We start from the raw sequence: 15,665 nt of genomic DNA, 5'->3' as shown, positions 1-15,665 counted from the left end.
TGTTAAGCATGACATAGTCATTGATTCTAGATCTGTTTTGATACTAAGCAACATGATTTGCTGAGAATATGGATTTACTGTGTGAAAAAGTAGAGTCAAAAAGGATTAATATTTTCACTTGAACTACTTGTTAATAGTAATGCTATTAATAAAGATTGAGAAGACAGGGTTGAAAGGTTAGAGAGGAAAATCAAAAGTAACAGTTTGGATAATTTAGATTTACAAAGCCTATTAGACATCCAAGTGGAGCTGAATATGAGAGACTACAATTCAAAAGAGAGGTTGTGGTTGGAGATATACATTTGAGAATAATTGGTTTTTACAGAATAATGAAAGTCAAGGGAATGATAAACACAATTAAAGTGTAAATAAAAAAGTGTTCCAGGATTAAGCAGCAGGACACCAGGGTCTTTAGAATTTAAAAGAGGAGGAGTAACTACTAGGAGAGAATAAAAGGAGGCCAAGAAGGTGAAAACAAAGAATGCTGTCACTAAACACAACTGAAGAAAGCATTTCAAGAAGAGAAGAATGTTAAACTGAAATGTTAAAAGGTCAAATAACATGAAGACTGAGAACCACAGATTTAAGAATATGAAGGTTACAGATGACACACAGCCATTTTAAGGGAAGTATAAGGATGAAGCCCAATTGGAATAGGAATGAATCTAAGATTACATAGTATTCCAGGAATATAAGAATGGTTTCACACTTGAAAATCAATAAATGTCATTCACTAAACTAAGAACAAATGTAGAACATAACTATCTCAAAGAATGCAAAAAAAGCTTTGATAATACTCAACATCTATTTATGGCAGAGAAAACTCATCAAATTTGAAATAGGCAGTTTCTTAATTTGATTTAAAAATCTACAAAACGTCATCTACAGCATGTATCATATTTAGTGGCTAATTATTGAAAGTTTTGTCCATGAAATATGGAATAAGATAGGGATACCCACTATTAGAACTTCGATTCAACACCATACTAAAAGTCTTAGATAGTACAGTAAGGCAAGAGAAAAAATAATTTAAAAAGACTAATTAAAAAAAGAAATACTGTCATTCTAAGATACATGATTTTCTACAAAGAAAATTTTTTGGAAAAATCTACAAAGTACTAGATTTTGAATAGCAAGGTCAGTATATAAAAGGTCAATATAAACACCAAGTATATTTCTATATACCAATGAGAAAAAGTAAAAATGTAAAACATCAAATATAAGAAAAAATCAGAAAGTTCTCCACTCAGAAAACTTTCAAAGAGACCTAAATAAATAGAATATACTAAGTATATGAACTAGAAGATTCAACATAAAAATTACAATATAATACAATGAAAATCCTAGCATGTATTGGTGAACACTGACAAGCTGATGTATAAGCTAATGCAAAGACCCAATAGTAACCAAGACAATTTTGAAGAACAAAACTAGATGACATACTATGAGTTATGAAGATGTACTAAAAAGTTATACAAATTAAGACAGTGTTATACTCCCTGAAAGATAGAAAAACAAACACAACAGATAAGACTCCGGAAATAATCCCATTTATACATAGTCAGCTGATTTATTGCAAAGATTAGATTGCAATGCAGTCAAAAATTGTCTTTCCAATAAACAGTACTGGACCAAATAGATATATAGGTGTGTATATAATACATATATATACACCTATATATATATAATATATATAGGTGTATATATTATATTTAATATATATACATATTATATATTATGTATAAACACATATATGTACATATATGTGTATATACATATATATATGGGGGGAGAAAGAGAAAACTGTGACCCTTATACGTCATGCCATACAGAAAATTTAACTCCAGATGGATTGGAAATATAAATGTGGGGAAAAAAAACCACAATTTTTGAGTCCCATGGCTTTGGAATACATACGGATCTAAAATAGGCTAATCATAAAAGAAAGTGAAAATTTGACACATATTAAAATTAAGGACTTTTTTTCATCAAAAATATCACTAAGAGAATGAAAAGGTAGCCACAGAGGACGAGACGTTTTCCATACATACTCAACAAAGGACTCAAACCCGGGACATATACAGAATTTCCACAAATCAGTAAGAAAATGACAGACAATCCAAATGAAAGCGGCTAAGGGTAAACACTTTGAACAGGTATTTAAAAAAGAGGATAACAAAAAAGACAATAAACATATGAAAATGCTCAACTTAATTTGTCATCAGGGAAATGCAAATTGAAACACAAGGTGATCTACACGTAAATAGAAGACTATCTTTGTAAATCATATATCTAATAAAAGATTAGCATATAGAATAAAAACCTCCCACAACTCACTAATAAAAAGACAAATACCACAATAAATAAATAAATAATATAAAAAATATTTAAAAGGACAAATACCCGTTTTTTAAAAATAAAGTATTGAATGGACATTTCACACACACACACACACACACACACACACACACACAAATAGGCAATGAACACATGAAAAGTTCTCAATATCCTTAGACATCACAGAAATGCAAATAAAAAATGATATATTTCAAAACCCCTAGGAAGGCTAAAGTAAAAAACATGAACAATAACAAGTATTGACAAGGATGTAAAAAAATTGGAAACCTCATGCAGTGCTAATGGGATTTAAAGTGGTGGAACTTTGGAAAACAGTCCGGTAGTTTCTGAAACGGTTAAACTTAATGTTACCATAGGACCCAATTCATAGGTATCTACCCAAGAGAAATAAAAACATACGAGTACACACAAACTTATATTTGAACATTCATAGCATCATTATTATAGTAGCCAAAAGATAGAAACAACACAAATATCCATACACACACACACACACACACACGCACGCACACACACACACACACATAATGCAATATTATCCAGTCATAAAAAGGAGTGAAATTCTGATATGTACTACAAAATAGATGAATCTTATAAGAATATACTAAGTGAAAAAACACAGATACAAAAGAACAAATACATGATTCCACTTATATGAAATACCTAGGATAGGCAAAATCATAGAGACAAAAAAGTAGACTATGGTTGCCTTGGAATAGGGGGTCTTAGAGGGAGTAGGAAAAATTGACAAAAGACATGAGTACTTCATACACAGAAAAAAATGAATGTCCAATAAAAATATATAAAAATATTTCCAATCTTATTCAAAATCTTTTAAAATGCAAATCAAAACCAAAATGAGAAAATATTTATATTCACTAAATTGACAATATATTTTTAAGGTTGTTAATTCTGAGAAAGAGGAAGAACTATATCTATTTAATTTAAAGTCTTTTTTCAATATTTCTAACTTTAAGCTAAGTGTTACTTGTAAAAACAAAAAAGGCTCCCTTTAGAATTATGCTGATAAACCCTGAGTAAAAACGAAAACTGTATTTAAGGGTAAGTTCCTGATAGGGATCTTGTCGAGCACCGTCGTGTTACAAAGGCATTTCATTACATAGCATTCATATAAAATATAATTTAACATAAATCTTCTAAGCACTTCTTAATATTAATACTCTGAATATAGGAAAATAGTTTTCCATGATTAAAAAACAATTGAAACAGTCTTAATGAAAATCTTAATAATGTTACATAAATAATTATCTCAATAAAGAAATTCTGTCAATGATCGATCGATCTACCACTCCTCAGTCACCAGTCCTTCCAGGAAGGAGAGTCCTGTGTCAAAGAAATGACAGGTTACAAAAATCTCAAATGTAGAAACAATCTGAGGTGAAAAAACTATCTCCAAAAGTCTTCTCGATTTTATTTCCCAAGAGAAAAATAAGTTTGTTGCTCTTAATAGAGGTTTCACCTTGATTATTTCTCAAAAGTTCCATTTTCAGAGCAGCTAAATGTTAGTTAACTAATAACAAGAGGTCTGAGATAGCTAATGGGGTAATAAAAATTTCTTTAGGAAAACACACATACTTTCAGTCATGAAAACCCATTTTAATTTTTAAAGGAAATCACATGATACCACCAAACTCCTGTTAAGACCGTTATCAGAAATTCAGCAATCATTATGTAATAGCATAGGTATGATTCAAGCAAAGTCATAAAAGCAGGACATAAATGACACAAGGCGGGAAAAATTAAACCTACCTAATTTGTATTGTTATACTATGTACTGATTAGAGAAACCATACTTTAAATGTTCAAATACATTAAAAGCAGGAACAAAGCACAAAATACTATTTCCGATGTCAAAAAATAAAGATTACCTTATAATTGAAAAATAAAGCTAAAACAAAAAAGTAAATCAAATAAAGCAAAGTTGATAAAATCTCTTAGAAACTGTTTGAATAAAAATAGCAAAAAAACTAGAAAAAGTATTCAAAAGAGAAAAACTGGAAACTTTGACTAGAAGTAGACAAAAGAATTTTCCTTTACTTTCTATTTTCATTCAAAATTTCTTAATTATATAGTATTCTAACACCCAGTTTAGTTCAATGTCTACATCACTATGTCTAAATGCCTAATATAAAAATGTGAATTAGCCTAAAAGATGGCCTCTGCACAGTCAATAGAAAAGGAATCTATAGAAAAAATATAATTAGTGATTGCCAGCTGTCTATCTGTGAAGGCTACGCAATAAAACCATCATTACAAATTACTTACCTTTTCAAGTAAGTAGCCAATGACTAAAAAGCCTTTTCCACCCAGCATCTGTTCTTGCATGGCTACTGAACTTTTAAGTAGTTCAACCAGGAATGCCAAAAGAGTAGCACTGCATGTAAAGTAAATATAATTTTATTATGTAATCATCAAATGTTGATTATAAACATAGTGTTCAAATTCAGTACTTATTATGTCAAAAGATAACCACCATATGCAAATCTAATCTCTATTTTGCGAACAATGACAATCATACCTCGTATTATGCAACAACATATTTTCTCAAAGCAAGAAAAAAGTAGTTTTATCACTTTAAAATTAAATGTCATAATTTGACACATACCTGTGTAGTTTTTTTTACATTCCAAAGCAAAATATCAAAATTTACCTATACACATATATATTCTCTGCTTCAAGTAAATCTAACAAAAGAAACACACCCACAAATATGTCCCTTGTCCATAATAAAGACTTTATTATATATTCTTTTGAAGTACATGCTATCTTAGAGAATTTTATATATGTACACAAGATTGCTTTAGAAAAACATGCCTATATTTAAAATAAACATTTCACTTAGACCTATTTTTCATAAACAACTTATATTTTCCAAAAAACATCCAGGGAAATAGGCAACGTTACTTATGTCCACATATGACCTCAGGAAAAGTTCATGAGAGCAGAGAAAATGATTTATGTAATATTAAAATGAAAAGTGACAGTATACACAACACCTAAAAGCACACAAAGATATGTACAGGACAAACATAAAGTACTTAATGTGTCTGTTGAATGAGGGAAGAAACAAAAGAAAAATAAGTGATTGCATTGAATTAAGTTTTAATAATGTATTACTTCACACAGTTACATAGAACAATTTGCAACGAGCAGCACTGATAGAAGATAGCATTCCTAATTATATGCTTACCGTAGTTTATAACAATAAATGACTATAAAACAGACTTTATCAGCAATTAAAATATTACGTATTTACAGTGCTTTACAAAGTATCCTAAACTGCCTCTTAATATTCACAAGAATGGGTAAAACCACACACTTCTAAATTTATTTCAAATGCACAAGTACTCTTTCCTACAAGAAATTAAGAAAATTTGGTAATGAAGAAATCTTGAAAATTATTAAGGCCCAAAAGGAATCTAAAGTATTCTATCCTCTGAAGTCATTCCAGCTCTTCTGATTTCAATAGAAATGACAACACAGTTCTCTGATAATTGCCTAGTCTTGTTCAAATAAGAAATAGTCTCATAAAAATAACTAATGGCAAAAGTATCATTATCATTATTATAAAAAGCAGTAGTTTAATGGATTACATTTCAGCTAGAAAAAATACAGTATATCTGGAAATAAAGTAGTTTATTACAGAAAATTAAAATTCAATTACATTGTCTAGCCCTGTATCTTTAAACCACAAAAAAAAAGTAAACTAGTAATACAAATCAATGATATTCTTTTACTTTTTCCTAAAGTCAAAGGTAGACATTTACAAGAATAACACAACTGCCAACAAATTCCTTGGGATTTTTTAAATGTTTCCATAAAGAAAAACAACTATTAAAATGGACTAAATTGCTTTTAATAGTCAGACACTTCACAAATAATTGCTCAGATACTATTATACATGATACTTCTTCCTAAATGTTTAAAAAGAATGAAAACAATTACTGCATAGAGATTACACAATTTCCTAATCATCTCATGAAATTCTTACCTACACTTGAGTTAGTGATTTAGAGAGAAAGATGACAAGGATTCCTACACATCACCACTGCCAAAAAGAAAGACTGGAAATGCATTACTATGGTCCCTGTGGTCCATGAAAAAAATGCAAAAAGCATTGCTTACAATAAAATCACCCTACTCTGTAGAACCATATAAAATTATAAGGATGCCATGGATTTTTATTTTCTTTTATGTCAGAAAGACAGCTCTTGATCACAAACATCTAATGAATTAACTCAGACTTCTAAACACAGTAGAGCTCCATTACAAAATCAGAAATATTAATTTCATCATTCCAAAATCTTAATACATGACTATGCTATCCACATATTAATTTCACTTCAATTTTAACTATGACAATTGAAAAGTCAAATGCATTCACTAACAAAGGTATTTTTAATTTACACCTAAAACCCAATGCAATAGCAATACCACATCTTTTCAAAAAAATCTTTAAAATAGGTATATTTGACATGGTGGACGTAATAGTAAATAGATGACCATCTTCGAAGAGGTACATTTTCAAACATAATTTAACAAACTTACCAGTAACTAAAATGCATCGGATTGCTGCAGGGCTCACAATAAACTTGCAAAATTCTGTGTACTGCCATACAAAATTTCTCTCCATTCTTGCCTATTTCCAACTCCCCTAGATACAAAGGCAAATATAAAGGATACTTCAGCCCATTCCTATATCTCCTACATACCACTTCCTGTCTAGACACATCAGTTCATCTGTAGAGGATCTAAATATATAGGATAAATCAAAAGCAAGTATCTGTGTCAGCCAAAACTAGTATATACAACATAGAACATTCTCTTGAAAAGTATAGCAATACCTAGAAACGGTGTTCACAGGGATATTTTACTTCGTAGACAAAAAGTGTTCTGATTTTTATCTCATAAAGTAAAACTGCTAAACTTTTCAACAGACATGGTAACATATGTTCTGTAAGTAGAAATTCTACTTCAGAAATGGTTAAGGGTTTTATTTCTGTCTCCTTTAAGGAAAATGACACTAATAATCTATAGGGTTATTTCTTAAAAATAATTACCATCTTCCAATTCTTTATCAGCTTCAATTAAGTTAGGAAATAAAATGTATTTCAAGTGTCATACTTATAAATGGCTAGACCTTAGGAAAAAGGAAGGAAACAGTATAATAATACCTTTAATGGCTTAGTATATTTATTAATATCTCCAGAGCTTTCCAGTCCACATTATTAAAGAAAACCAAAACAGCCTTGGCCCACAAATACCCAAGAATATTTAATAACTATGTACGAACATAACTAAATTCTGTTTTTAATGAAAAAAGCACACTGTATTTAGGTTCCATTATAATTTATATAAATACAGGTTTTTTACTTGGTTTTAAAATTACTTTATCCATTATTTATTTTCCAAAATAACTAATGTAGATAACTCACGTAATGTGATCCCAAAACTTGTATTATTTGAGGTGTCTTATTAATTAAAGATGAAATATATCATAAAGATAGACCTAATTTATAACTGAAATGATTAATATTGAATATATAACCCAAGTGTCATTCAAAGGTAGTTCTTAGAATACAGAATCTGGCGTTTCCATTTACTTTGTACTGAAACAAGCAAAGTACCTCAGCTAGATGGTGTTTAAATATATTAAGAAGAGTGAAATTAATAATGTTAAAATTAAAGATTCCCCCTGAGATTTAACACCTCTTCTCCTTATGAAAGGATGTTTTTAATCTCTTAAGAAACACTACAGGAAAAGTAATTGTCAGAATAAATTCAGAAGCAAATTAAGTTCCAATAAGATTTAAGGTACCAGTCAGTGGGTAAAATCATTTGACTTTTTCCTAAAGTTTCATCTAGTTTCATAAAGTTTCAATAGCCTAATTTAGTATTAAGATACATTGAAATCTTGCAAAAGATGATTAAAATTATATAAAATATTTAATACCATAGCTTTTCTGCTATTTCGTACACTACAAAACTCTTCCAAGACAAGAGTGATCATAGCAGGAATAAACTGTAAAAGAAACCAACTCAAGTCCATCACCAAGATGATTTCACACTCAACGCAGTTAATTTCCATCGACACACAAAAAAATCTCACAATAAGATAGTAAAGTTAAATTCCTCCATAATTCAAAATTACAAAGGTCTAAACCAAAAGTTTCTAACTCCACGTACATTTAATAGTCACTTTTAGACAATGTATTCCTGAAGATGCTATCTCAAAGACCACTGCCTACCTGCCTACATATGTAATGAATCCTAATACACAAACTGTCACATTCATCAGTTCAGACATCAAGTGAAGATATATGCCAAAATGAGTAGAATATATTTATCTGCAGAATCAAATAAGGAAAACAGTGAAATGCAGACAGTAAAATGTAAGGACAGATGGAATACACTGGGTAGCACATGAAATCACGATGCCTGCCATGAAATCTCTCCTCAGTAATTTCTGCATTTTCTTTCAGCCCCACAAAGAGACAGGCAGCCTTCTAAACTGAATTACTACCTCTGTCATGGCATTTAAGAGCATACTTTAAAGGCTCTATTAGAAGGTAGTCAAGCTATTACACATTCTTACCTTCCTTTGGTAACAAATTTTGATTTTATATTTCGTCAGCCTATTTTATTTCTGACAAAACATATTATAACCAAAAAAACCAGTTTATAAAAGTGTCATTGAAAAGTATCACAATTTGTCTTACGAAGGAAACAATTTAAAAATTTGCAGATGTAAATGAATTAATTCTAAACCTCTTATGACACAGTTATGGTAGTATACGGTATCTACCAATATTTATATTAGTGTTTTGTCTGAAAAAAAAACAGTGTTTTGATCAGCTCCATTCATAATTTTCTATCAATAGTCAATAGATGTTCACTAAAAAGGCTCCAATGTAAAATAAGTAAGTCTCAAAGTGTAATAGTTTGCAATTTAAGCCCTACCAACAAAGAACCACTTACAACACTCTAAATGCCTTAGTCCCTTGATGAAAACTTCCTGGACATATTACAAGTGGCAGCACCATTATAGGAACTACACATAATCCACAGTACATGAATACTTTACAAATTTAATGTAACTTCCTAACACCTAAGAAATTCAAAATTTCAAAGGAAAAAACAGAAACAGGTAAGAATACACATGTGTGCTCTTAACCACATATGAGTACTCTAATGCCCTTCGAGATTAAAACGTGTCACAGCAGGAAGGCCAAATGGCGCTGGCTCCACTTTCACCCAAGCCCCAGCCAATCTAACAGAAGCAGGAGTAAAAATTTACCCTACAAGTGCTGAAATTACCAAAGAAAGAAAATGATTGTTAAAATAGCTGACTACACACAAAGCTAAAATAATTATTTGATACTTAGGTTTTATATACTTGTATGCCCAGGAATTTTCTAATCTTGTTATAACTAATTTTATTTTTTAAATGATCTATGCAGGTAAACTGACTTCTTTGTTTCTTTTCTTTGTGTGTATACCAGTCTGAGAACATTAGATATATAATTTTATAGAACCCCACCACAATCAAGATACAGACCAGTTCCATAACACCAAAACATTTATTTATCCTATCTCTCTACACTTTTGCAGTCACATTCTCCCAGCACTCATAACCTTGGGTAACTACTTCTCTCTTAATCATCACTCTAGTTTTGCCTTTTCATGAATGTCATGTAAATAGAATCATATAGAATGTAATCTTTTGAATATGTCCTTCTTGGCCTCAACATACTACCTTTGAGCTTCATCCAAGTAGTTGCATGTATCAAAAATGCATTCCTTCCAATCGCTGAATAGTATTCTGTTGCATGATTTGATTAAGATAATTGGTATCTACTTGATACATATATATATATATATATATATATATATATATATATATATATATATATATGTGTGTGTGTGTGTGTGTTTGACAGTTGTTATGAATAGGACTACATAAATCTTCACATAAGGATTTTTGCATGAACAATCCCCCAGAAATAGAAAGATTAATATGACAGGTGTATGTTTTACTTTATAAGAAACTACCGAACTGCCCGAGTGGCTGTACCACTGGGTCCCAGTTGCTCTTCATACTTGCCAGCACTTGACACCATGAATATTTTTCACTTTGTCCTAGGTGTGCAGTTGTTATCTCATAGTGGTTTTAATATGCATTTCCCTGTTCATTAGTGACGTGGGAGATCTTTTCATGTGCTATTCTGGCATCTTCATATCGCTCTGGTGAAGTGTTTGTTCAAGTCATCTGCCAATTTTTTAAAAATTGGATTTTATATTTTCTTACTGAGGTTTGAAAGATTTTTAAAAAAGTACTCTTGACATAAATCCTTTGTAAAATAAGTGATTTTTCCATCATCTTCCTCCAGTCTGTGGCATGTCTTTTCATTGCATCTTTTGCAGAATAAAAGGCTTTAACTTTGATGAAGTCAAAATCAAATTTACCAATTTTTTTCTTTTAATGCATCATGCTTTTGGTGTCATGTCTAAAACAACTTTGCCTAGCCTAGATTCCAAAGCTATTTCTCTTATGTTTTTACTAAAACTTCTACAGGTTTATATTTTACATTTAGAGTTAATTTTTTATAAGGTGTGAGGTTTATGTCAAGGCTCATTTTTTGGCATACGACTGTCCTTCCTCCCTTAGACTGCTTTTACTCCTCTGCCAAAAATCAATTGTCCATATTTGTGTGGGACTGTTTCTGAATTCTATGCTGTTCCACTAATACGTGTGTCTGTCACTTTGCTAATACCACACTGTCTGCATTATTATAGTTTCATAGTGAATTATGGAGCCAAATAAGTATGATTCTCTCACTTTATTCTTTTTCAAAATCATTTTAGCTACCCTAATTACTTTGACTTTCCATATAAATTTTAGAATCATCTTGCATATATCAACAAACAAATCCAGCCAGGATTTTAATTGGTATTGTGTTAAATCTATACATTAATTTATTGACACCTTTACTATGTTGAATCTTCCTATATATGAATACAACATACTTCAACTTTTATTTTGGACTTTGATTTCTTTCATCAGCAATTTGCAGATTTTAGCACATGAATCCTACACATGTTTTGGACACATTTAAAATATTTAAAATTTTGAAACTGTTAAAGATATTTTAAATTTGCTTTCCTACTATACATTTTGTTAATACAGAGAAATATAAATTATTTTTATGAGAGAACCCGTATCTTGAAAACGTTCTAAACTTGCTTCCTAGTGCTAGAATTTTGTATGCAAATTCATTAAGAATTTTTATGTAGACAATTATGTCATCTGTGAAAAAGCATAGTTCTATTTTTTCCTTTCCAATATGCATGATTTTATTTTTTATCTTGTCTTATTGCAATGGCTAGAACCTCTAGTCTGGAACATATCCACACATGTACAGCTTAGGGCCAAGTTGATACATAATTTTATAGAGTAACGTTCACACACTCTTCTCTTTCAGTGATTTCCCTGATAACTTCTGGTTCTGGAGTCCCTCTTCTTAATTCTGCTATCAAAATGCTAGAGCTTCAGTATCTTCACTGTGCTGTACACATCTACAACTCTGCCCATATCACGGGCAAACCAGCTATAAGAGGAAGAGAGATTAAAAACAAGCAATAGAGAGGTTTTTAGTTCTGAAGGTAAGGAGCCTGGAAGCCACCACTCCATCCTCTCAAATAAAAAGCTGAACAGACTGAAAGGTCAACATTCTAGGATCCAATAAGAGAGGGAGGAACAGGACGATCCACTGCCCACAGATCAGAGAGATACACAGAGAGTGATGAAAACCAGAGCAACAACGCACATGTGGAAACCACCAAGGGAACCAATGCCCAGGTAGGAAAACCTCAACTGTAATTGATAAATTGCTGGAAGATGAATGCTACAACTTCTGTAGTCAGAGAGGCATCCACACTTGTGAAATTTATCTCCAGGAGCTAAACCAGGTTTCCATAGTCAATGTGAGAGGAAAATCTTGTCGGGCTTCCAGCTGGGGAAGGAAAAGGAACCATCATGAAATACACCAGAGCATTTTGTTCTTAAAAAGGCCTGCCCTGAGGAGAAATTAGTGAAATAAACCTAACCAGCTAAGGTATTGTTGGAGCCTAATTGACCTGGGGAAAGAAAATATCCAACGATAGCCAGGTGTAGTCCTCTTCTCCTACCTAACAGGGTTGGAAAAGCTGAAAAACCCTTCTGCAGTTCACATTCCGCAGGCACAGAATCACGGAAAGACCACGACCTAGTCACAGGACTGCAGACTGCTGCCTCACCCCACACCTCGCCACCACATTTGTAAAGGCAAATTAACAACAGCTCCTTTTTACCGGGACATCCCGTCTCACTATCGAGGAAAAAATTACGAGGGATACCAAGAGGCAAAAATTACAATTGAAAAAGACAAATATAAAATAAGATCCAGATATGACTGCGATGTTGGAATTACCAGACTGGGAATTTAAAACAACTACGATTAATATGCTAATGGCTCTAATGGACAAAATAGACAGCATGAAAGAACAAATGGGAAATGTAATCAGACAGATGGAAACCCGAAGAAAGAAACAAAAAAGAAATGCTATAATAACATACACTGTAACAGAAATGAAGAAGATCTTTGATGGGCTTATTAGTAGACTGAGCACAACTGAGAGAAGAATCTCGAAGCTAGAGAATATATTAATAGAATACTCAGAAACTCAAAACCTTAGAGAACAAAAACTGAAAAAAACAAATAGAATACCAAGAACTGAGGGGCAACTATAAAAGGTGTAACATGTGAATAATGGGCATACCAGAAGGAGAACAAAGATACAAAGTAACGGGAGACATTTTTGAATAATAATGACTGCAAATTTCCCCCAAAATTAGTGTCAAACCTGAACCACACATCCACGAAGCTCAGAGAACACCAAGCAGGATAAACATCAAAACAACAACAACAAAAACTACACCTAGGGATACCATTTTCAAATTACAGAAAGTCAAAGATAAAGAAAAATTCCTGAAAGAAGCCAGAAGGAAGAAACATCTTACTTATAGCAGAAATAAGATAAGAATGATAGCCAACTTCTCCCCAGCAACCATGCAGGCAAGAAGAGAATGGAGTGAAATATATTAAAGCCTTGAGAGAGAAAAAAGAAATACCATCTTCAAAATCTGTACCCTGAAAAATTATCCTTCAAAAGTGAAGGAGAAATAATGACTCTGAGACATCAAACATTGAGGAAATTTGTTGCCAGTAGAACTGTCTTGCCTAAAATGTTCACAGAAATTCTTTAGAGAGAAGGAAAATATTACAGGTCAGAAACTTGGATCTACATAAAGAAAGACAGAGAACTAAATCAGAAGGAAGTGAAGCTAAAATAAAAACTTATTTTTTAATCCAAAGTGATCTAACAGGTAATAGCTTGTTCAAAATAATAGCATTGTATTTCATTATATACGGTCATGTGTGTATATATACAGACACACACAGACTGACATGCTTATGTATGCTGACATATAAGTAAAATGAACGCAGCAAGGATACCAGGGGCACAATAAAAGAATTAAGACTGTTTTGTTATTATAATGTATTCAAGCTACTCATAAAGTGGCATGGTGATATTTGATAGTAGACTTGAATTAGTTGCAAACTCTATGACAACTACTAAAAAAAGTTTAAAACTTAAGCATAACTGATATGCTAAAAAAAGGAGAGAAAATTTATTACATAAAATGCTCAATTAAAACCACAACAACAAATGAAGAGCAGAACACAAAATCAGGAACAAAAAGCAAGGCAAATAGAAAACAGTAACAAATATGGTAAATACTAATCCAACAATATCAATAATCAATTTGAATGTCAATGTGTAAATATACCAATTAAAAGACAGAAATTTTCAGAGTGAACCAAAAACCATAACCCACCTATGTGTTGTCTATAACAAACCCACTTTAACTATAAAGACATATATGGATTGAAAGTAAATGGATGGAGAAAAATATACCATGATAACATGAATCAAAAGAAAGCAGGACTATCTATATTATTTTCAGCAGTCTTCAAATCAAGGAAAGTCATCAAAGAGTAAGACGGGAATGACATAGTTACAATGGGGTCAATGTTCCAAAAAGACGTAACAATTCTTAAGGTGCACATGCCTAACAGCAGAGCATCAAAATATATGATGCAAAATCTGCTATAACTGCAAGGAGGAGATGAATCCACTGTGATAGCTAGAGACTTCAACAACCCTCTCTCAGAATGAACAAATACAGAAGGAAGAAAATCAGGACATAGTTAAACTCGACACTAATAAATTACTGGACATAATTGACATCTATACACTACTTTATCCAACAGCAGCAAAATACACATTCTTCTCAAGCTCAAATGTAACATTCACTAAGGTAGACCAAATCTAGGGTAATAAACCATATCTTACAATTTTAAAAAATAGAAATCATACAATACCTATCCTTAGATCAGAGTGAAATTAACTAGAAATCAGTAACACAAAGATCTAGAAAATGCTACAATATGTGGAAGTTAAACAGTATACTTCTAAATAACACATGGGTTAAAAAAAACACGAGATATTAAAAATATTTTGAATGAGAAGAAAATAAAAAAAAACTTCCCGAATTTGTGGAATGAAATTAAAGCAGTGCATGCAGGGAAATTTATAACATCTAATGTTGTGATATATTGGAATTTATAATAAACATATATTTGGTCTTCATTCCCATTTCTGGCACAGAGTTCCTTAAGTCCTTTAAAATTTCTAAGTTACGAGAGCAATAAAGATGCTTTTTGTTATGTTAAGGAGGTAACTTTTGGAACTCACCCAAGAATGGGAGCTAGTTGCTGATGGAGCAAACCATGTGATTAGTGGGTTGGAACTTTCAGTCCCACACCACCACCCCAAACCTCCAGTGAAGGGAAAGGCTCTGGATACTGAGTTGAATCACCGACAGGCAATAATTTAATCAATCATGCCTATGTAATGAAGCCTCCATAAAAACCCAAAAGGACAGGGTTCAGAGAGATTACAGGTGGAGAGCACGTGGAGGTGATGGGAGAGTGGCAGGTCTGGAGAGGGTATAGCAGCTCTACACCCTTTCCCCACACCTTGCCCTATTCATCTCTTCCATCTGGGTATTCATTTGTATCCTTTATTATATACTTTATAATAAATCAGTAATCCAGCAAGAAAAATGTTTCTCTGAGCAATGTGAGCCAATCTAGCAAATTAATCAAACACCTGATTTATAG

General features: G+C 31.9%; 1 protein-coding gene across 4 annotated transcripts in view; it reads right to left on the bottom strand.

The window, feature by feature from the left end:
* Window positions 1-15,665, bottom strand: part of NBEA (neurobeachin) — a 656,028-nt gene that overhangs the window by 513,272 nt on the left and 127,091 nt on the right. For all 4 annotated transcript variants that reach the window (XM_081046841.1, XM_081046842.1, XM_081046843.1 and 1 more), the window contains exon 11: window positions 4,645-4,753. In XM_081046841.1, coding sequence (XP_080902967.1) covers window positions 4,645-4,753 — 109 coding nt within the window. The remainder of the gene's footprint in view (window positions 1-4,644; window positions 4,754-15,665) is intronic.

Source organism: Rhinolophus hipposideros (genome assembly GCF_964194185.1).
Source record: "Rhinolophus hipposideros genome assembly, chromosome: 4".
In the NCBI taxonomy this organism is placed as follows: Eukaryota; Metazoa; Chordata; class Mammalia; order Chiroptera; family Rhinolophidae; genus Rhinolophus; species Rhinolophus hipposideros.
Note: the sequence above shows the minus strand (reverse complement) of the source record. Positions and strands in the feature narration are given on the sequence as shown.